This window comes from Phyllobates terribilis, unplaced genomic scaffold (assembly GCF_046119375.1).
Source record: "Phyllobates terribilis strain yellow unplaced genomic scaffold, ASM4611937v1 Scaffold_5__5_contigs__length_657084704, whole genome shotgun sequence".
NCBI lineage: Eukaryota > Metazoa > Chordata > Amphibia > Anura > Dendrobatidae > Phyllobates > Phyllobates terribilis.
Window position 1 is genome coordinate 354,163,002 of NW_027362765.1, and position 24,348 is coordinate 354,187,349.

The window sequence follows — 24,348 nt, forward strand, 5'->3', positions numbered from 1 at the left end:
CAGCACATTCAGCTTTCTACAGAACAAAGTATTCAATGAGAAGATTTCATCCATTCAGATCTAGGAGGGGGGATTTCACTGTTCCCTTTATTTTTTGAGCAGTGTATTTGTAGAGGGGAAGGTGTGTGAGGTGCAGGTTGGAGTTTGGCCTCTGTGTTTGGCAGCAGCGGTGGAATGCCAGCGCTAGGTGGAGGCAGCAGACTCTGGAATGCTCCATGTGTCCCCGGCAGCAGCTGCTGCAGCACAGAGCAGAGTTCGGCAGCAGAGCAGCAGCGATCATTGGGCTCCGGGCTCCGACCAGAGAAGACCCTCCTGTCCAGGCCAAGAGGCTGCCGTCATGGTGAAAGACGAAACAGGTAATTATCACAGATCACTTGGCACATTGTGAGGAAAGTCACCGGTGAGAGCCTGACCATAAGCTGACAGTCACTAACCTCCCAGCACAGAGAATATCAGGACCCGGGGGCTGACAGCATCAATAAGTGATCAATTTCTAACATGAATCCTGGGAACTCTTCTCATTTATGCCATATTGGTTGTCACCCAGCTTTCCCAGAAAACCAATGTCTTCTGTCACTATAAAACATTTTATAGCGGAAAGTTTGCTTCACATTTATCAGATGATTCTTTGTGTTTGAGGAAGTGACGCGCGCAGTTGTGAGAACCCCAATGGGCTGAGGTTACCCCTGCAAGAAAGTGAGACCCCCACAGAGCCACTGATCACTGTAGTTCAGCAGAGTACAGATAGCTTCCAGATTAGGGGTCACCTATGCCAGCCCACCTGTAAGAAATCATCCAGTATTAAAGACTCTGCGCTTTACGAGAGAATTTACCTGTCTTTATTAACTTTTTATGTCCTCAGTAATTAGTTACTGTTTTGTTAAACTTTTGCTGTTCTGGTTAATTTATTCTTTGGTCTAATATTTTATTTTAATAATCTGTAGATTTTTACACTGATATCCGCAGACTGGATCACTATATACCGACCGTTCCTAATATTGATACATTGTTTGTGACTCTTTAGATAGAACACTGATGCTGTTTCTTCTCATTGTTTCATCCTATTTGTGGTCATACAGTGAGGACTGAGTAGATATGAAGGATGGCGGTGCACATAGCGGAGATGCTCGCGTTACAGCAGCTGGGCTCACACGTGTTGGGGCCCCTGGGTTGTGTGGACCCTCCATGTGTCACCGGAGCTTCTGGAGGGGAATGTTTTCTTCTTCTTGTATGTCAGGAATTCTCCCAGTACAAAGCATCAGGGACGGAAAAGTGGAAACTCTGACAACCTCCTCTGTAAATATAGGTGACTGTGGCCCCAGGAATGTGGCCCCTGTGTCAGCAGAGCAAGTCCTTTGTTCTGTAGGTCTGCACCTACCACTAGTTATTTTATCTTGAATTAATGCAGCTCTGTCTGATCGACACGAGTCTCTTGACAGTCTTTGTGAGATGATTTATTTTCATGGTCTTGCGTTTCTCAGGAGTTTTGTAAACTTCAGAATGGCAAAATAAATATGCAGCAAATCAGAGGGGGTCCTTGTACATGGCTAGGTAGACTGGCCATTCATCAGCTATGACGAGGGGGTCAGGAACCCTGAGACAGCTGTGATGGCGTCAGCAATGGTTGTCACTCAGCTTTCCCATAATTGAATAAAAAAAACAGCTGAAAAGAGTTAATAAGAGATGAGAAAACTCAAGATGGAAACGTTCATTAGAAAGGCTTTTCAGAAGTTCAGAATATTTATTACAATGCGAACAAAGCCAAGTTTCCCATTAGGTCGCTGCCACTTGGAGACATATGGCCGTTCACGAGTTGACGTAAAACCACATTCGAGCTGCAACTTTAGTGTTTTCTAAGGGAAAAAATAGCAGCAGGTGACCTTGTGTCAGGCGCAAATAAGCGACTGTCGGCGTTTCTTAGAGGGGCATTGTCATCTGTCGTGGGTTTACATTGTCATCTCTTGGAAGATACTTTCTCATCTATGAGGGGTTGCATTGCCTTTATCAGAGGTTACATTGTTATCTTTTGGTGGTTGTCATTTATTAGCTGTTAGTTTATCATTTATCATTGTCATCTATTGTAGGTTACAATGTCATCTATTAGGGGTTATAGCCTCATATATTGTAGGTTACATTGCAGTCTAAAGGCATAAATTGTCATTTTTGGGGGGCTACATTGACATCTACTGCAGTGTACACTGTCCTTTATCAGGGTTTACAGTATCATCTAGTAGGTGCGGGGAGATATTCATCTGTCAGGGGGTTGCAATTGCATTCGGGCCCTATCACTATTAAATACCTCCGATAGTCGAGGGCCCTGCTGGAGATTTTGCATTAGGACACACATGTTTCAGGTTATGCCAGTTACCTTCTCATCTATTGTAGATTACATTCCCATCTAACCAGATATATTGTCATATATTGTATTCTCCATAGCCATCTATACTAGATTCTCATCAATGGCGGGTTACATTGTCATCTGTTAGGGCTTAGACTTGTATCTGTGGGGTACGCTGTCATCTACCAGGAGTAACTTTCTCATCTTTCATGTGTTACATTGTCATGTATTGGGTTACATCCTGCTCAGTGGGGGGTCATGTTGTCATCTATCATGGGTTACGTTGTCATCTTTTCTACTATTTCCTCATAGATTGTAACTCGCATGCAGGACCCTCACTCCTCTTGGTATGATATGAACTATGTGTTACTCTGTAATGTCTGATATTGTCTATACACGTGAATTGTAAAGAGCTGTGGAATATATTGTCGCTATAAAAATAAAAAATATATTTTATTGTATTGTATTGTTACCTACAGTGCTGCTCACCATTATTGGCACCCCTTCATTTTTTTCATAGACTGTACAATATCTTCAGAGATAAATGGAAATGTACCAAAGTTATATCCTCAGGATTTTTTAATTAGTTGTCCAAAGTAATACAACAATAAAACATTGTTTTTCAACTTCCATGTTGCAATTTCAAAGAAGATACAGAATACACAGTATGTGCATCAATAAAGGCCCCCTAATTAATACTTGGTTGCCCCCTAATTAATACATGGTTGCACACCCTTTGGCATTGCTGACAGTCTCCAAACGTTTCTTAGCTTCTTGCTCTTCTCAGCTGCAGTTTCCTCCCACTCTTCCTTTGCAGTTTTTTCAAGCTCTTGAATGTTTGCCGGGTTCTTTTTCCCAATGGCAGATTTCAGCTCACCCCAAAGATTTTCAATGGGATTGAGGTCAGGACTCATTGCTGGCCATTTTAAAACAGTCCATTTTTTCTTCTTAAACCATTCCTGTGTACTTTTGGATGTGTGCTTTGGGTCATTGTCTTGCTGGAGGACCCATGATCTTTGACTCAAACCAAGTTTTGTTACAGTGGGCAGGACATTTCGCTCTAAAATCTATTGATAATTCTCTGATTTCATGATTCCTGTGATACGGTCAAGGCCTCCAGTACCAGAAGCAGCAAAGCAACCCCACAGCATTATGGATCCTCCACCATGCTTAACTGTTGGTAAGGTGTTCTTTTCCTTATAAACTTCATTGCACCGTCAGTAAACATACTGTTGCTTTGCATTGCCAAAAAAGATCTATTTTTGTACTATCTGTCCACAGAACATTTTCCCAGAAGGATTGTGGTTTGTCAAGGTACTCTTTGGCAAAGATCAGTCGTTCCTTTTTATGTCTTTTCTTCAGCAATGGTTTCTTCCTTGGCCTTCGCCCATAAAGCACTGCTTGGTTTAGGGTGCCGCATAAGGTACTTGTTTAAACCATGACCCCAGACTGTTCCAGGTTGGTCCTCAGGTCTTTGGATGTTTGATGTGGCGTTTTCTTCCATGATTCGCACCAACCTTTGATGACATCTCTTGTCAATTTTCCTCTTTCCCCCAGGTCCAGGGAGGTTCTTGCCGGTTCCATGCTTGGCAAACTGCTTCATAACATTGCGCACTGTTGGAACTGGGATACCAAGGTCTTTGGAGATGGCCTTATACCCCTTAGAAGTCTTGTGTTTGCTAATAATAGCAGTTCTGATGTCCTCAGACAGCTCCTTTGCCTTCACCATTGTGACAAAGGAACAGGACCTACCATGTGGCTTTTTAAAACACTGAAGTCCTCATCCATTTTCTAATTCATGTCACATGGGCACCGACAATTAATCACAGGAGAATCTCTTTTGTGATTTACCACAGGCGGGTGAAAATATGTTTCCATACTAAATGAATGTAAAGGCGCCGATACCAGTGACAGCAGCTTCAGGCTTTTCTATTTTTCCTCCCATTGTTTTTTGTTTTAAATTATTGTTCATCATTTGCTCTTTTGTATTTAACACGAGTCTCTATACAAAAAAAACTGCTTCACTTGATTCATTATTTTTTTCAGGAGATATTCCACATTATGTACTTACACTTCATGGTGCCAATAACGATGAGCAGGACTGTATTAGGGGTTACATTGTCATCTATAATCTGGTTACATTCTGCTCCATGGAGGGTTATATCGTCATCTATCATGGGAAACGTGATCCTTTGTAGGTTACATTGTTGTCTGTCAGGGATTGCATTGTCATCTATGGAAGGTTACATTGTTGCTTCCCGATGTCCCTGTCTTGCAGTTTCCAGCAGTCGGTGCCCAATGATGGTGCCAGGCGCTGGTATCTATGTAGGGCAGAGTGACAGATGAGTGATTGATGAATCAGTGTGTGTAGTGATAACATTCCTGCTGCATTATTGCCGCTGTTTATGAAGTGGGTGCGCTGCTCCGGCTGCTGCTGCTGCTGTCATGTCTCACCTTTGCCCTTGCTCCTTGTTGATAAACCCTGACAATGAACTTGTGTGAGTTTTTCTTGCACCCCAGTGGCTGATAAGAGGAAGCTGTAATGCTGCACGCACCGTCCATCCTTCTACCCCCGCCGCAGGCGGCTGCAGGTATTTATCTGTAACCCGATGGTAGACCGACACGAAGAAGCTCCTGTCACGTGTGTGTACGTGTGATGCTGGAGCAGGGGGCGCCGGATTATTAGATGCTGGACCAGCGGCGTACATAGAAATCACGGGGCCCCATAGCAGACGCTCTAATTGGGCTTCTCCCACAAAAACTAAATAAATATTTGTCTGTGTCACAGAAGATCCGATCTCACAACTTTCCAGCTTTTACTTAGTAATTTACCTCCTGCTGAAGTCCTAGATTCCTCTTTCACTGCCCCCATAAAGTATGATGCCAACAAAAGTGCCCCCCCAAACACAGTATGATACCCCCATGGTGAATTCCTCCACATGCATGACCCAACTGTACCCCACCTCAACTCCCAAGGCAAAGTATGGTGACCCTAACACAGTGTGATCCCCCAACTGTGACCCCCCCCACACAGCCCTCCATACTGTATAATGGCCCCTACACAGTATGAAGGACCCCGCACAAACCTTCACACTGTATAATGGCCCTCACTAGCCCTCCATACAGTATAATGGCCCCACACAAACCTTCACATCGTATTATTGCCCCCCACATAAACCTCAAAATATTATAATGGCCCCCCATAATCCTCCATATAGTATAATGAACTTCCCATGGTCCTCCATCGAATATAATGCACTCCCCATATACCTCCATACAGTATATTACACACCCCATAGGGTAAAATGCAGCCCCCATATAGTATAATGCACGCCACAGTCCTGCAGTATTATGGGCACCATGTACTCACTGATTTTAAAATACCGTATATTTTAAATAAGCCGACCCGAATATAAGCCGAGGACCCTAATTTTACCTCAGAAAACTGGGAAAACTTATTGCCTCAAGTATAAGCCTAGGGTGGGAAATGAAGCAGCTACTGGTAAATTTCCCCATCCTGGTACTTATGGCACCCCTCATCCCCAATCCTGGTACTTATGGCACCCCTTATTCCCCAATCCTGGTACTTATGGCACCCCTTATTCCCCAATCCTGGCATGTATGGCACCCCTCATCACCCAATCCTGGTACGCATGGCCTCCCCAATCCTGATACACATTGCTCCCTCATGCCCCCCAACCTGATATGCGTGGCCCCCTCATCCTTCCCAATCCTGGTATGCGTGGCCCCCTCACCCCCCCAATCCTTGTATGCGTGGCCCCCCTCATCCCCCTATCCTGGTATGCGTGGCCCCTCTCATCCCCCAATCCTGGTATGCGTGGCCCACCTCATCCCCCAATCCTGGTATGCGTGGCCCCCCTCATCCCTCAATCCTGGTATGCGTAGCCCACCTCATCCCCCAATTCTGGTATGCGTCGCCCCCCTCATCCCCCAATCCTGGTATGCGTGACGCCCCTCATCACCCAATCCTGGTATGCGTGGCCCCCCTCATCCCCCAATCCTGGTATGCGTGGCCCCCCTCATCCCCCAATCCTGGTATGCGTGGCCCCTCTCATCCCCCAATCCTGGTATGCGTGGCCCCCCTCATCCCCCAATCCTGGTATGCGTGGCCCCCCTCATCCCCCAATCCTGGTATGTGTGGCCCCCTTCCCCAATCACATAAAACAATAATCACTTATACTCACCTTCCTTCCTCACCTCTGCTCCAGCGCTGCTGTGTCCTGTTTGCCATGCTGATGTGAGCTGCTGCTGCCGGCATATTCACTCCTCTCCACACTAGGAATATGGGCGTGGAGAAGAGTGAATATGCTTTCTCTTTAGTAGCGGGCACTGTCAGCGCTCCTCCGTGCCCGCTACTAAAGAGAATGAATATCCCCTCTTCTCCACGCCCATGCGAGTGGAGAAGAGTGAATATTCATGTCCCTTTAGCAGCAGGCACAAGTGGTAGCTGCAGCAGCACCACCGCTCCCCCCCCCCCAATACTCACCTATCCTACTTGTTCTCCCGCTGCTTCGGGGCCCTCCCGGCTCACGGGCCCCGTAGCAGTGGCGTAGCCTGCTGCCATTGGCGGTATGCCACTGTGCTGGACTAAAGAAGCTGAAAACCAAAATTACACTGTTTGATAATAACTCGACAAGGGGAGATGATAGAAACTCCAACCCTTCTACCTCCAAGGAGCAGGGAGGTACCGCTTTAAGAAATAGTGTCAGTTTGGAGAATTCCTACTCACCAGATATTGAGGTATACAGTCATGGCCGAAAGTATTGGCACCCTTGAAATTGTTCCAGAAAATGAAGTATTTCTCCCAGAACATTACTGCACTTACACATGTTTTGTTATACACAGGTTTATTTCTTCAAAACCCCAAAAACTGTGCCGGACACGATTGTTGTCCCCCTCCTTAATATTTGGTTGCACCCTTTGGAATAAATACCTGTGATCAGTCTCTTCCTATAACCATCAGCTTCTTCCTCCTCAGCTGGGATCTTGGACTCTTCTTCCTCCTCAGCTGGGATCTTGGACTCTTCTTCCTCCTCAGCTGGGATCTTGGACTCTTCTTCCTCCTCAGCTGGGATCTTGGACTCTTCTTCCTCCTCAGCTGGGATCTTGGACTCTTCTTCCTCCTCAGCTGGGATCTTGGACTCTTCTTCCTCCTCAGCTGGGATCTTGGACTCTTCTTCCTCCTCAGCTGGGATCTTGGACTCTTCTTCCTCCTCAGCTGGGATCTTGGACTCTTCTTCCTCCTCAGCTGGGATCTTGGACTCTTCTTCCTCCTCAGCTGGGATCTTGGACTCTTCTTCCTCCTCAGCTGGGATCTTGGACTCTTCTTCCTCCTCAGCTGGGATCTTGGACTCTTCTTCCTCCTCAGCTGGGATCTTGGACTCTTCTTCCTCCTCAGCTGGGATCTTGGACTCTTCTTCCTCCTCAGCTGGGATCTTGGACTCTTCTTACAATCGTCTCCAGGTCTCATATGTGAATCCGTCTTCTCCCAACAGCAACTGTAAGATCTCTCCACAGGTGATCAATGGGATTTAGATCCGGACTCATTGCTACCACTGAACTCTTAGGCTATGTTCATATGTTGCGTTTTTGCTGTGTTTTTTTTTTTTATGCAAATTTTAGCTGCGTTTTATAGTGCCTGCAAAGTCTATGAGATTTCAGAAATCTGATGCACACAGATTGTTTGTTTTTCCTGACTGTTTCTTCAAGGAGCTGCGTTTTTGCAAAATGCAACATGTCACTTCTTTCAGCGTTTTTCACCCATAGAAAGCAATGGGTAAGTGCAAAAACGCAGGTAACAGGTTTTGCTGCGTTTCTGGTGCCAAAACCTGCTGAAGTTGAATTAGGTAATTTTTTTTTTTTTTCGCACTAAACTTTATCAGCATGCACAAGAGACAAATGAACACTGACAAAACCGCAGCAAAAACGCGACAAAAAAACGCGGCAAAAATTCAGCAAAAGGAAGCAATTTAAAAAATGCAGGTTAATGCCGAGAGAGCAGGTTTTGCCTGCAGTGAAAAAAACTTTGCAAAAACGCAACGTGTGAACATAGCCTCAAGACTGATATTCTCCCCTACCTAGGTACCTGTACTGACTATTACTCGGAACCAACTACTATTTTTTTATACAGCGCTATTTTCACTTCGGTGGGATTTTTTTTCTTTAATATTTTAATATCTTTAATAAACATTGTATTTTAGAGGGGTTGTTTATGTTATTAGTTTCCACTTCAGAAATCTCCAGCGCTTTGTTTCCATCTATTTTTGGGGGGCTTCTTGAACTATGTTTGGGGTCATTGTCCTGCTGGAAGACCCATAACTTAAGACGCACACCCAGCTTTCTGACACTGGGCACTACTTCGCCACCCAAAATCCTTTGGAAATCTTCAGATTTCATGATGCTTTGCACACAGTCATTGCACCCAGTGCCTGAGGCAGCAGAACAAACCCAAAACATGTGTTCCTCCACCATATCTGACTGTAGGTACTGTGTTCTTTTCTTTGAAGGCCTCATTCCATTTTCGGTAAATAGTAGAATGATGTGCTTTGCCAAAAAGCTCTATCTTGGTCACACCTAGCCACAAGATGCTTTCCGAGAAGGATTTTCGCTTACTCACTTACATTTTGGCAAACTGCAGTCTAGCTTTTTTATGTCTCTGTGTCAGTAGTGGGGTCCTCCTGGGTCTCCTGCGATAGCGTTTCATTTCATTCAGATGTAGACGGATAGTTTGCGCTGACACTGATGCACCTGAGCCTGCAAGATGCTGGAATTTCTTTGGAGCTTGATTGGGGCGGCTTATCCACCATCCAGACTATCCTGCGTTACAACCTTTCATCAATATCTGCCGTCCACGTCCAGCGAGATTAGCTGCAGTGCCATGGGTTGTAAACTTCTTAATCATGTTGCGCACCGTGGACAAAGGAACATCAAGATCTCTGGAGATGGACTTGTAACCTTGAGATTGTTGATATTGTTCAACAATTTTGGTTGTCAAGTCCTCAGACAGTTCTCTTCTTCTCTCTCTGTTCTCTATGCTTAGTGTGGCACACACAGACACAGAATGCAAAGATGGAGTCAACTTCTCCCCTTTTTATCTGGTTTCAGGTGTGATTCTCACATTGCTCACACCTGTTACTTGCCACAGGTGAGTGTGAACAAGCATCATATGCTTGAAACAAAGTTGTTTACCCACAATTTTGGAAAGTTGCCAACAATTTTGTCTGGACCAGAATTGGGGTTTTGTTTGAAATTATGTCCAATTTGACTTTTCTTTTTTTTTTCTGTTGTTCCAATACACACAAAGGAAATAAACCTGTGTATAACAAAACATGTGTGACTGTGATAATGTTCTGGGAGAAATACTTCATTTTCTGGAATAATTTCAAGGGTGCCAACACTTTCAGCCATGACTGTCTATTCTGTCATTTATCAGAGTGTACGTTGTCATCTCGGGGGGATCCCTTGTCATTTATCAGAATATAATATGGCCCTGATCCCTGTAATCTCATGAAGAATGTGCTCTGGAGTAATATGCACGTCCCAATGAATTTGACGCGTCTTTCAGCTGCCATGCGCCACCATAATAAATGTCCTCCAGTCATTTCTGTCGTAATTTAGGCCACCTTTGTGGTGTAAATTGTCATTTAATGCTGCAGACTTTCTGGAGCATTTTTGCATCTATTAGGTAAATTAAGTTACCTGCATTTTTTTTTCACAGTTTTTTTTATTTTTTTTTTTACATTTATCGCGTTTTTGTCTCTTTTTGATCTGTCCTGTCTTAAATTAAGGAAAATATAACGTTTATTATGTTATAAATTAAGCTGCTTTGTTTTTGATACTTTCTGATAATTTGCTTTGACGAAACTTTGATACAATCATGTGCGGATTACCTGCATTTTTAGAGGGTTTCTGCAGCGTGCGCATTTTTTTTACCTGTGGATTTTCCGCATCTATTGCATGTCTAAATAAAAAGCAGCGTACCTGCAAGAAAGTCAGTCTATGCTGAATAATAAATGCACAGTGGGCACGAGATCCTATAAATCCCATCCACTTTGCTGGATCTGTAAGGTTACATTCCCATGATGAGCTTTTGGTGCATTTTTGACGCTGCATATTTTTGCTGCGTCAGACTCGCAGTAATTTACCGTTCCAGCAAAGTGGATGGGATTAATAGAAATCTCCTGTCCTTGAAGTTCCCTTACCAAGGAGAGCAGGTACACCGGTATGTGGGCCGTGTCATATGTGCATGTTGTGTGGATTTCGGGTCAGGGTGTAACATGCTTTTGTCTCCTTGCACAGCATTCAGGATAGAGCCGGATTTTCCGCTGGGTAAGACACCTGCGTTGCGGCTTTTTTAGCAGAGCTGAGCAGGTTGTAGTTTAGTCTATCAGTGATATTGTATATTCCCTGTAGTTTCAGTATCTGCTGCACTTTGTAATATAAATCGCGCTATGATATTCCATCTGCTGATAGTTGCAAGGTCACATCATAAAATCCATAGATGTGACCCCTCCCCGACTACCACTGTAGTTTATAGGATCTAGTATGGAGCTTGTAATCTCTGCAGAGTGCCTAGACTTGTTACTTTGTTCCTTCCTGGCCCTAAACAGATACACGGTAGCAGAGCACACACGGATTGTGGTAATTAAAGGGTCCACAATTACTTATTGATGTAGTGTTCAGAAGCTAATTAATACATCTTCACAGAAAGTGCTTTCAGAAACAAAACTCCAAACCTCCCGCATACATAGTTACTTGATAACTGCAGCCACCACTAAGGGGAGCTCCCTGTATACAGAGATACATGATAAGATTCTGTCTGCAGCCACCACTAAGGGGAGCTCCCTGTATACAGAGATACATGATAAGATTCTGTCTGCTGTCACCACTAGGGGGAGCTCCCTGTATACAGAGATACAGAAGATTCTGTCTGCAGCCACCACTAGGGAGAGCTCCCTCTATACAGAGATACATGATAAGATTCTGTCTGCTGTCACCACTAGGGGGAGCTCCCTGTATACAGAGATACATGATAAGATCCTGTCTGCAGCCATCACTAGGGGGAGCTCCCTGTATACAGAGATACATGATAAGATTCTGTCTGCTGCCACCACTAGGGGGAGCTCCCTGTATACAGAGATACATAAGATCCTGTCTGCAGTCACCACTAGGGGGAGCTCCCTGTATACATAGATACATGATAAGATCCTGTCTGCAGTCACCACTAGAGGGAGCTCCCTGTATACAGAGACACATGATAAGATCCTGTCTGCAGTCACCACTAGGGGGAGCTCCCTGTATACAGAGATACAGAAGATTCTGTCTGCAGACACCACTAGGGGGAGCTCCCTGTATACAGAGATACATGATAAGATCCTGTCTGCAGCCACCACTAGGGGGAGCTCCCTGTATACATAGATACATGATAAGATCCTGTCTGCAGTCACCACTAGAGGGAGCTCCCTGTATACAGAGATACATGATAAGATTCTGTCTGCAGCCACCACTAGGGGGAGCTCCCTGTATACAGAGATACATGATAACATCCTGTCTGCAGCCACCTCTAGGGGGAGCTCCCTGTATATAAGAGATACATGATAAGATCTTGTCTGCAGTACCACTAAGGGGAGCTCCCTGTATACTGAGATACATGATAAGGTTCTGTCTGCAGCCACCACTAGGGGGAGCTCCCTGTATACAGAGATACATGATAAGGTTCTGTCTGTAGCCACCACTAGGGGGAGCTCCCTGTATACAGAGATACATAAGATCTTGTCTGCAGTCACCACTAGGGGGAGCTCCCTGTATACAGAGATACATGATAAGATCTTGTCTGCAGTCACCACTAGGGGGAGCTCCCTGTATACAGAGATACATGATAAGATCCTGTCTGCAGCCACCACTAGGCGGCGCTCCCTGTATACAGAGATACTTGATGAGATTCTGTCTGCAGCCACCAGTAGGGGGAGCTCCCTGTATACAGAGATACATGATAAGATTCTGTCTGCAGCCACCACTAGAGGGAGCTCCCTGTATACAGAGATACATGATAAGATCCTGTCTGCAGCCACCACTAGGGGGAGCTCCCTGTATACAGAGATACATGATAAGATCGGGTCTGCAGTCACCACTAGGGGGAGCTCCCTGTATGCAGAGATACATGATAAGATCAGGTCTGCAGTCACCACTAGGGGGAGCTCCCTGTATACATGGATACATGATAAGATTCTGTCTGCAACCACCACTAGGGGGAGCTTCCTGTATACAGAGATACATGATAAGATTCTGTCTGCAGCCACCACTAGGGGGAGCTCCCTGTATACATGGATACATGATAAGATTCTGTCTGCAGCCACCACTAGAGGGAGTTCCCTGTATACAGAGATACATGATAAGATTCTGTCTGCAGCCACCACTAGGGGGAGCTCCCTGTATACAGAGATAGATGATAAGATTCTGTCTGCAGCCACCACTAGAGGGAGCTCCCTGTATACAGAGATACATGATAAGATCCTGTCTGCAGCCACCACTAGGGGGAGCTCCCTGTATACAGAGATACATGATAAGATTCTGTCTGCAGCCACCACTAGGAGGAGCTCCCTGTATACAGAGATGCATGATAAGATTCTGTCTGCTGTCACCACTAGGGGGAGCTCCCTGTATACAGAGATACATGATAAGATTCTGTCTGCTGTCACCACTAGGGGGAGCTCCCTGTATACAGAGATACATGATAAGATCCTGTCTGCAGCCATCACTAGGGGGAGCTCCCTGTATACAGAGATACATGATAAGATTCTGTCTGCAGCCACCACTAGGGGGATCTCCCTGTATACAGAGATACATAAGATCCTGTCTGCAGTCACCACTAGGGGGAGCTCCCTGTATACAGAGATACAGAAGATTCTGTCTGCAGACACCACTAGGGGGAGCTCCCTGTATACAGAAATACATGATAAGATCCTGTCTGCAGCCACCACTAGGGGGAGCTCCCTGTATACAGAGATACATGATGAGATTCTGTCTGCAGCCACCACTAGGGGGAGCTCCCTGTATACAGAGATACATGATAAGATCCTGTCTGCAGCCACCACTAGGGGGAGCTCCCTGTATACAGAGATACATGATAAGATTCTGTCTGCAGCCACCACTAGGGGGAGCTCCCTGTATACAGAGATACATGATAAGATCCTGTCTGCAGCCACCACTAGGGGGAGCTCTCTGTATAGAGAGATACATTATAAGATTCGGCCTACAGCCACCACTAGAGAGAGCTCCCTGTATACAGAGATACATGATGAGATTCTGTCTGCAGCCACCACTAGGGGGAGCTCCCTGTATACAGAGATACATGATAAGATCCTGTCTGCAGCCACCACTAGGGGGAGCTCCCTGTATACAGAGATACATGATAAGATTCTGTCTGCAGCCACCACTAGGGGGAGCTCCCTGTATACAGAGATACATGATAAGATCCTGTCTGCAGCTACCACTAGGGGGAGCTCTCTGTATAGAGAGATACATTATAAGATTCGGCCTACAGCCACCACTAGACAATCATGAATACATATAGTTCTGCATAGGAGCTGTATACACAAAATCAGAAACTGATCTTTAATGAAGATTATTAACAAAAGTTCTTCATTTTTTCATTTGAGATACATTTAGGTAATAATAGATGGTTGTGATTCATATCCTTTTAAGATGAAGCCTTGCTCCTGACATCGTCATCAATTATATTGATAGACTAATGTTGGTGGCAGCGGATCTCAGCATCTATTGACTCCACATTATTACTTTACATGTATTTAAAGTTGTCTCCGGCTTCCAGGGATTATTAAACTAATGCGCTCCTGATCTCCACCCTTAGCTCAGCAAACTCTCAGCAGCGCGCTCCGCCGGGGAATCAGCGCATTTACTGTGTGGTGGTTTCAATTTCCTTTCTAAAATAAAGAATTGCTGAATTATCAATTCTATAATATTATGTAATTAGTGGGATTACTTCAATCAGACACGGAGGTCAGACTGTAGTAAGAGCTGGACGGAAACACTGCTCTGCAATCATGATAATGTATGTACACAGTGACTGCACCAGCAGAATAGTGAGTGCAGCTCTGGAGTATAATACAGGATGTAACTCAGGATCAGTAATGTAATGTATGTACACAGTGACTGCACCAGCAGAATAGTGAGTGCAGCTCTGGAGTATAATACAGGATGTAACTCAGGATCAGTAATGTAATGTATGTACACAGTGACTGCACCAGCAGAATAGTGAGTGCAGCTCTGGAGTATAATACAGGATGTAACTCAGGATCAGTTATGTAATGTATGTATACAGTGACTGCACCAGCAGAATAGTGAGTGCAGCTCTGGAGTATAATACAGGATGTAACTCAGGATCAGTAATGCAATGTATATACACAGTGACTGCACCAGCAGAATAGTGAGTGCAGCTCTGGAGTATAATACAGGATGTAACTCAGGATCAGTAATGTAATGTATGTACACAGTGACTGCACCAGCAGAATAGTGAGTGCAGCTCTGGAGTATAATACAGGCTATAACTCAGGATCAGTAATGTAATGTATAAACACAGTGACTGCACCAGCAGAATAGTGAGTGCAGCTCTGGAGTATAATACAGGATGTAACTCAGGATCAGTAATGCAATGTATGTACACAGTGACTGCACCAGCAGAATAGTGAGTGCAGCTCTGGAGTATAATACAGGATGTAACTCAGGATCAGTAATGTAATGTATGTACACAGTGACTGCACCAGCAGAATAGTGAGTGCTGCTCTGGAGTATAATACAGGATGTAACTCAGGATCAGTAATGTAATGTATGTACACAGTGACTGCACCAGCAGAATAGTGAGTGCAGCTCTGGGGTATAATACAGGATGTAACTCAGGATCAGTAATGTAATGTAATGTATGTACACAGTGACTGCACCAGCAGAATAGTGAGTGCAGCTCTGGGGTATAATACAGGATGTAACTCAGGATCAGTAATGTAATGTATGTACACAGTGACTGCACCAGCAGAATAGTGAGTGCAGCTCTGGGGTATAATACAGGATGTAACTCAGGATCAGTAATGTAATGTATGTACACAGTGACTGCACCAGCAGAATAGTGAGTGCAGCTCTGGGGTATAATACAGGATGTAACTCAGGATCAGTAATGTAATGTATGTGACGCGCCCCCTGGGCCAGTGCTGTAGGGGATACCCGGAGCCGGATCTCGATGGGGGTAGTAGTCCTTGTGGCGGTGACCCGGTCCGTGCCCAGGGTGTCAAACTAAGTGGCAGTCTATGGCAGTAGATGTTAACTTGATTGTCGACTACGCCACCCGTTGAGTGCGGCTTTGAAGCCGCCGCTGCAGAGCAGTCCACTGAGGCCGGTGGTATATGTGCAGCAGTGATGGTATAACCCCCAACGGGAGGGATATGGCCTCAGGGCAGAAGGTGTAGATGATGGGGGTTGTGAAGATGCAGAAGGAAGACTCAGAGTCAGGAGATGCAGTTCAGGGCTTTTACTTACTGGTGTTCTTTTGGTCACTCTGGCCTTGAGTGACCACCCGAGCCGTGCTGCGTCCACCAGGTCCTGGACTCGGCCAACCCCCAGGCAATTCTGGAGCGTGGTCCTGAGCTCCTTTCTGACTCTCCCTTCCTCTGGCCGTTCCCACCAGGGATCCACTTTTGGCCGGCTCCCTCGGGTCTTTTGGTGGTCAAGCCTCCTCTGGGCTCCCTGACCCTATGCTCGGTGTGCCTTTCTAGTGGATTTGGTGAGGGTCGTGGCAGATCCTGCCCACGACCTCCGGTTCCTGGCTAAGGTTCGTTTTGGCCTCTGCCAGCTTGGGTTCCGGTACCCTTGTTCGCCAACCCCTCACCCTTCTGTCCTTATTCTGGGATCTTGGGGTTCCTTCTTGTTTCCTCTCTGGGTCCTTCTCACTCCTCTCTCTCTCTCTCTGCAGGCCTTGCTCTGGAGCTGGGCCCAGCCGGAGCCACAGCTCCCTGTCAGCCCTCCTGGCTGAGCTCCTCTGCTCTTCTCCTCCTGCCTGAACTGAACCCTGTTCTAAGATGGTGCCCACCTTATATACTCCCTCTATGTGTGAGCTCAGGTGACCAGCACCCAATGAGCTCCTATCTTTACCCAGACTACTCCCCCTATCTGCCCCTACACTACTGGGATGTTCCACCCCCCTCCCACTCCAGCCAGGGACAGACGCTGTCGTACCTGCACATAAACTGGTGGGAGTACCGTCGTTCTGTCCCCCGGAAATGGGATGTATGTAGTGCATGCAGCCTACTAGCTCAGTTCCACACTCCATCCTTACCCGGGAGTGGAATACCACACCTCTGGCTTGAGGTGTAATACCCCTGTAGCAGCCGAATCCTCAGGGTGCTACATATGTACACAGTGACTGCACCAGCAGAATAGTGAGTGCAGCTATGGAGTGTAATACAGGAGGTAACTCAGGATCAGTAATATAATGTATGTACACAGTGACTGCACCAGCAGAATAGTGAGTGCAGCTCTGGAGTATAATACAGGATGTAACTCAGGATCAGTAATGTAATGTATGTACACAGTGACTGCACCAGCAGAATAGTGAGTGCAGCTCTGGAGGATAATACAGGATGTAACTCAGGATCAGTAATATAATGTATGTACACAGTGACAGCACCAGGAGAATAGTGAGTGCAGCTCTGGGGTATAATACAGGAGGTAACTCAGGATCAGTAATGTAATGTATGTACACAGTGACTGCACCAGCAGAATAGTGAGTACAGCTCTGGGGTATAATACAGGAGGTAACTCAGGATCAGTAATATAATGTACCCAGCACTGATACTTCTCTGCTCTTTCTATGTGTGGCCATATTGTGTGTATGTCATATTGAACTATGCTTATACTATATTCGGTGCTAGAATCCTCCTGGGTGAGTATTATTAGTGGTAGTAACAGGTTTTTCCTTTGCAGGATTATACAGGACGTTATCCTACATTTTTCTTACTGTTTTCTATCCCTATCTCTTATGGATGCTGGGTGTTTTCCTCCACCCTCGTCCTCTTCTCAGTGCAGGGTGGGTCCCTGTTGTCTATTTTGGAATGGTTGGAATGAATGTGTTGCCCCCATATCACACTGGGCCTCAGTGACAGGGGGAGGAGGGGACATTTTTGGATGCTCTGTCTTGAGATAATGTGGTTGGATGACAGGAGTCTTATCTTGCCTCTCAGGAAACACTTCCAGTCTGAAATTCCTGAGTTCTAGAAGAATAGATCTACGGTGCATTATAAGCCGAGATATAGTGTGTGATCCTTTCTAAGTGTTTCTTGCAGTGTCCCTGTATCTGTGCATGTATTCATTTCTATGTCTGTGTGTTTCTGCAGATCCTTTGATTCTGTGTATTTGTTTGTTTTTCTGTATCTGTGTGTTCTTATCTATGTGTCTGTGTCTGTTATATTGTATGTGGTTTGTATCTACTGTGTTGCAGGATTTGTATGTGCGTCCTGTGTTCTTCTGTATCTGAGTGTGTTTCTGTATTTTTCTGGTTTTGTACTTGCTCTCCTCTGTGTGTTCTTCTGTATCTGAGTGTGTTTCTGTATTTTTCTGGTTTTGTCCATGCTCTCCTCTGTGTGTTCTTCTGTATCTGAGTGTGTTTCTGTATTTTTCTGGTTTTGTCCATGCTCTCCTCTGTGTGTTCTTCTGTATCTGAGTGTGTTTCTGTATTTTTCTGGTTTTGTCCATGCTCTCCTCTGTGTGTTCTTCTGTATCTGAGTGTGTTTCTGTATTTTTCTGGTTTTGTACATGCTCTCCTCTGTGTGTTCTTCTGTATCTGAGTGTGTTTCTGTATTTTTCTGGTTTTGTCCATGCTCTCCTCTGTGTGTTCTTCTGTATCTGAGTGTGTTTCTGTATTTTTCTGGTTTTGTACATACTCTCCTCTGTGTGTTCTTCTGTATCTGAGTGTGTTTCTGTATTTTTCTGGTTTTGTACATGCTCTCCTCTGTGTGTTCTTCTGTATCTAAGTGTGTTTCTGTATTTTTCTGGTTTTGTCCATGCTCTCCTCTGTGTGTTCTTCTGTATCTGAGTGTGTTTCTGTATTTTTCTGGTGTTGTCCATCCTCTCCTCTGTGTGTTCTTCTGTATCTGAGTGTGTTTCTGTATTTTTCTGGTTTTGTACATGCTCTCCTCTGTGTGTTCTTCTGTATCTGAGTGTGTTTCTGTATTTTTCTGGTTTTGTCCATGCTCTCCTCTGTGTGTTCTTCCGTATCTGAGTGTGTTTCTGTATTTTTCTGGTTTTGTCCATGCTCTCCTCTGTGTGTTCTTCTGTATCTGAGTGTGTTTCTGTATTTTTCTTTTTTTGTACATGCTCTTCTCTGTGTGTTCTTCCGTATCTGAGTGTGTTTCTGTATTTTTATGGTTTTGTCCATGCTCTCCTCTGTGTGTTCTTCTGTATCTGAGTGTGTTTCTGTATTTTTCTGGTTTTGTCCATGCTCTCCTCTGTGTGTTCTTCTGTATCTGAGTGTGTTTCTGTATTTTTCTGGTTTTGTACATGCTCTCCTCTGTGTGTTCTTCTGTATCTGAGTGTGTTTCTGTATTTTTCTGGTTTTGTCCATGCTCTCCTCTGTGTGTTCTTCTGTATCTGAGTGTGTTTCTGTATTTTTCTGGTTTTGTCCATGCTCTCCTCTGTGTGTTCTTCTGTATCTGAGTGTGTTTCTGTATTTTTCTGGTTTTGTCCATGCTCTCCTCTGTGTGTTCTTCTGTATCTGAGTGTGTTTCTGTATTTTTCTGGTTTTGTACATGCTCTCTTCTGTGTGTTCTTCTGTATCTGAGTGTGTTTCTGTATTTTTCTGGTTTTGTCCATGCTCTCCTCTGTGTGTTCTTCTGTATCTGAGTGTGTTTCTGTATTTTTCTGGTTTTGTCCATGCTCTCCTCTGTGTGTTCTTCCGTATCTGAGTGTGTTTCTGTATTTTTCTGGTTTTGTCCATGCTCTCCTCTGTGTGTTCTTCTGTATCTGAGTGTGTTTCTGTATTTTTCTGGTTTTGTCCATGCTCTCCTCTGTGTGTTCTTCTGTATCTGAGTCTGTTTCTGTATTTTTCTGGTTTTGTCCATGCTCTCCTCTGTGTGTTCTTCTGTATCTGAGTGTGTTTCTGTATTTTTCTGGTTTTGTCCATGCTCTCCTCTGTGTGTTCTTCTGTATCTGAGTGTGTTTCTGTATTTTTCTGGTTTTGTCCATGCTCTCCTCTGTGTTTTCTTCTGTATCTGAGTGTGTCTTGTATTTTTCTGGTTTTGTACATGCTCTCCTCTGTGTGTTCTTCTGTATCTGAGTGTGTTTCTGTATTTTTCTGGTTTTGTCCATGCTCTCCTCTGTGTGTTCTTCTGTATCTGAGTGTGTTTCTGTATTTTTCTGTTTTTGTACATGCTCTCCTCTGTGTGTTCTTCTGTATCTGAGTGTGTTTCTGTATTTTTCTGGTTTTGTCCATGCTCTCCTCTGTGTGTTCTTCTGTGTCTGAGTGTGTTTCTATATTTTTCTGGTTTTGTCCATGCTCTCCTCTGTGTGTTCTTCTGTATCTGAGTGTGTTTCTGTATTTTTCTGGTTTTGTACATGCTCTCCTCTGTGTGTTCTTCTGTATCTGAGTGTGTTTCTGTATTTTTCTGGTTTTGTCCATGCTCTCCTATGTGTGTTCTTCTGTGTCTGAGTGTGTTTCCGTATTTTTCTGGTTTTGTCCATGCTCTCCTCTGTGTGTTCTTCTGTATCTGAGTGTGTTTCTGTATTTCTCTGGTTTTGTACATGCTCTCCTCTGTGTGTTCTTCTGTATCTGAGTGTGTTTCTGTATTTTTCTGGTTTTGTACATGCTCTCCTCTGTGTGTTCTTCTGTGTCTGAGTGTGTTTCTGTATTTTTCTGGTTTTGTACTTGCTCTCCTCTGTGTGTTCTTCTGTATCTGAGTGTGTTTCTGTATTTTTCTGGTTTTGTCCATGCTCTCCTCTGTGTGTTCTTCTGTATCTGAGTGTGTTTCTGTATTTTTCTGTTTTTGTACATGCTCTCCTCTGTGTGTTCTTCTGTATCTGAGTGTGTTTCTGTATTTTTCTGGTTTTGTCCATGCTCTCCTCTGTGTGTTCTTCTGTATCTGAGTGTGTTTCTGTATTTTTCTGGTTTTGTCCATGCTCTCCTCTGTGTGTTCTTCTGTGTCTGAGTGTGTTTCTGTATTTTTCTGGTTTTGTCCATGCTCTCCTCTGTGTGTTCTTCTGTATCTGAGTGTGTTTCTGTATTTTTCTGGTTTTGTACTTGCTCTCCTCTGTGTGTTCTTCTGTATCTGAGTGTGTTTCTGTATTTTTATGGTTTTGTCCATGCTCTCCTCTGTGTGTTCTTCTGTATCTGAGTGTGTTTCTGTATTTTTCTGGATTTGTCCATGCTCTCCTCTGTGTGTTCTTCTGTATCTGAGTGTGTTTCTGTATTTTTCTGGTGTTGTCCATGCTCTCCTCTGTGTGTTCTTCTGTATCTGAGTGTGTTTCTGTATTTTTCTGGTTTTGTCCATGCTCTCCTCTGTGTGTTCTTCTGTATCTGAGTGTGTTTCTGTATTTTTCTGGTTTTGTCCATGCTCTCCTCTGTGTGTTCTTCTGTATCTGAGTGTGTTTCTGTATTTTTCTGGTGTTGTCCATGCTCTCCTCTGTGTGTTCTTCTGTATCTGAGTGTGTTTCTGTATTTTTCTGGTTTTGTCCATGCTCTCCTCTGTGTGTTCTTCTGTATCTGAGTGTGTTTCTGTATTTTTCTGGTTTTGTCCATGCTCTCCTCTGTGTGTTCTTCTGTATCTGAGTGTGTTTCTGTATTGTTCTGGTTTTGTACATGCTCTCCTCTGTGTTTTCTTCTGTATCTGAGTGTGTATTGTATTTTTCTGGTTTTATACATGCTGTTCTCTGTGTGTTCTTCTGTATCTGAGTGTGTTTCTGTATTTTTCTGGTTTTGTCCATGCTCTCCTCTGTGTTTTCTTCTGTATCTGAGTGTGTCTTGTATTTTTCTGGTTTTGTACATGCTCTCCTCTGTGTGTTCTTCTGTATCTGAGTGTGTTTCTGTATTTTTCTGGTTTTGTACATGCTCTCCTCTGTGTTTTCTTCTGTATCTGAGTGTGTCTTGTATTTTTCTGGTTTTGTACATGCTCTCCTCTGTGTGTTCTTCTGTATCTGAGTGTGTTTCTGTATTTTTCTGGTTTTGTCCATGCTCTCCTCTGTGTGTTCTTCTGTATCTGAGTGTGTTTCTGTATTTCTCTGGTTTTGTACATGCTCTCCTCTGTGTGTTCTTCTGTATCTGAGTGTGTTTCTGTATTTTTCTGGTTTTGTACATGCTCTCCTCTGTGTGTTCTTCTGTATCTGAGTGTGTTTCTGTATTTTTCTGGTTTTGTCCATGCTCTCCTCTGTGTGTTCTTCTGTATCGGAGTGTGTTTCTGTATTTTTCTGTTTTTGTACATGCTCTCCTCTGTGTGTTCTTCTGTATCTGAGTGTGTTTCTGTATTTTTCTGGTTTTGTCCATGCTCTCCTCTGTGTGTTCTTCTGTGTCTGAGTGTGTTTCTGTATTTTTCTGGTTTTGTCCATGCTCTCCTCTGTGTGTTCTTCTGTATCTGAGTGTGTTTCTGTATTTTTCTGGTTTTGTACATGCTCTCCTCTGTGTGTTCTTCTGTATCTGAGTGTGTTTCTGTATTTTTCTGGTTTTGTCCATGCTCTCCTATGTGTGTTCTTCTGTGTCTGAGTGTGTTTCCGTATTTTTCTGGTTTTGTCCATGCTCTCCTCTGTGTGTTCTTCTGTATCTGAGTGTGTTTCTGTATTTCTCTGGTTTTCTACATGCTCTCCTCTGTGTGTTCTTCTGTATCTGAGTGTGTTTCTGTATTTTTCTGGTTTTGTACATGCTCTCCTCTGTGTGTTCTTCTGTGTCTGAGTGTGTTTCTGTATTTTTCTGGTTTTTGTACTTGCTCTCCTCTGTGTGTTCTTCTGTATCTGAGTGTGTTTCTGTATTTTTCTGGTTTTGTCCATGCTCTCCTCTGTGTGTTCTTCTGTATTTGAGTGTGTTTCTGTATTTTTCTGTTTTTGTACATGCTCTCCTCTGTGTGTTCTTCTGTATCTGAGTGTGTTTCTGTATTTTTCTGGTTTTGTCCATGCTCTCCTCTGTGTGTTCTTCTGTATCTGAGTGTGTTTCTGTATTGTTCTGGTTTTGTACATGCTCTCCTCTGTGTGTTCTTCTGTATCTGAGTGTGTTTCTGTATTTTTCTGGTTTTGTACATGCTCTCCTCTGTGTGTTCTTCTGTATCTGAGTGTGTTTCTGTATTTTTATGGTTTTGTCCATGCTCTCCTCTGTGTGTTCTTCTGTATCTGAGTGTGTTTCTGTATTTTTCTGGTTTTGTCCATGCTCTCCTCTGTGTGTTCTTCTGTATCTGAGTGTGTTTCTGTATTTTTCTGGTTTTGTCCATGCTCTCCTCTGTGTGTTCTTCTGTATCTGAGTGTGTTTCTGTATTTTTCTGGTGTTGTCCATGCTCTCCTCTGTGTGTTCTTCTGTATCTGAGTGTGTTTCTGTATTTTTCTGGTTTTGTCCATGCTCTCCTCTGTGTGTTCTTCTGTATCTGAGTGTGTTTCTGTATTTTTCTGGTTTTGTCCATGCTCTCCTCTGTGTGTTCTTCTGTATCTGAGTGTGTTTCTGTATTTTTCTGGTTTTGTCCATGCTCTCCTCTGTGTGTTCTTCTGTATCTGAGTGTGTTTCTGTATTTTTCTGGTTTTGTCCATGCTCTCCTCTGTGTGTTCTTCTGTATCTGAGTGTGTTTCTGTATTTTTCTGGTGTTGTCCATGCTCTCCTCTGTGTGTTCTTCTGTATCTGAGTGTGTTTCTGTATTTTTCTGGTTTTGTCCATGCTCTCCTCTGTGTGTTCTTCTGTATCTGAGTGTGTTTCTGTATTTTTCTGGTTTTGTACATGCTCTCCTCTGTGTGTTCTTCTGTATCTGAGTGTGTTTCTGTATTTTTCTGGTTTTGTACATGCTCTCCTCTGTGTGTTCTTCTGTATCTGAGTGTGTTTCTGTATTTTTCTGGTTTTGTCCATGCTCTCCTCTGTGTGTTCTTCTGTATCTGAGTGTGTTTCTGTATTTTTCTGGTTTTGTCCATGCTCTCCTCTTTGTGTTCTTCTGTATCTGAGTGTGTTTCTGTATTTTTCTGGTTTTGTCCATGCTCTCCTCTGTGTGTTCTTCTGTATCTGAGTGTGTTTCTGTATTTTTCTGATTTTGTCCATGCTCTCCTCTGTGTGTTCTTCTGTATCTGAGTGTGTTTCTGTATTTTTCTGGTGTTGTCCATGCTCTCCTCTGTGTGTTCTTCTGTATCTGAGTGTGTTTCTGTATTTTTCTGGTGTTGTCCATGCTCTCCTCTGTGTGTTCTTCCGTATCTGAGTGTGTTTCTGTATTTTTCTGGTTTTGTACATGCTCTCCTCTGTGTGTTCTTCTGTATCTGAGTGTGTTTCTGTATTTTTCTGGTTTTGTACATGCTCTCCTCTGTGTGTTCTTCTGTATGTGAGTGTGTTTCTGTATTTTTCTGGTTTTGTCCATGCTCTCCTCTGTGTGTTCTTCTGTATCTGAGTGTGTTTCTGTATTTTTCTGGTTTTGTCCATGCTCTCCTCTGTGTGTTCTTCTGTATCTGAGTGTGTTTCTGTATTTTCTGGTGTTGTCCATGCTCTCATCTGTGTGTTCTTCTGTATCTGAGTGTGTTTCTGTATTTTTCTGGTTTTGTCCATGCTCTCCTCTGTGTGTTCTTCTGTATCTGAGTGTGTTTCTGTATTTTTCTGGTTTTGTCCATGCTCTCCTCTGTGTGTTCTTCTGTATCTGAGTGTGTTTCTGTATTTTTCTGGTTTTGTCCATGCTCTCCTCTGTGTGTTCTTCTGTATCTGAGTGTGTTTCTGTATTGTTCTGGTTTTGTACATGCTCTCCTCTGTGTTTTCTTCTGTATCTGAGTGTGTA

At 44.0% G+C, this 24,348-nt stretch overlaps 1 protein-coding gene across 18 annotated transcripts in view; it reads left to right on the forward strand.

The window, feature by feature from the left end:
- Window positions 1–24,348, forward strand: part of ABLIM1 (actin binding LIM protein 1) — a 462,151-nt gene that overhangs the window by 198,043 nt on the left and 239,760 nt on the right. For 14 of the 18 annotated variants that reach the window (XM_073684654.1, XM_073684643.1, XM_073684648.1 and 11 more), the window contains exon 1: window positions 239–356. The exons of 3 other annotated variants lie outside the window; for them this stretch is intronic. In XM_073684654.1, the coding sequence (XP_073540755.1) occupies window positions 338–356 (19 nt within the window). In that variant the 5' untranslated portion in view covers window positions 239–337. Of the gene's footprint in view, window positions 1–238; window positions 357–24,348 lie in introns of those variants that run through there. One more of the 18 variants, XM_073684649.1, reaches the window with a different exon arrangement.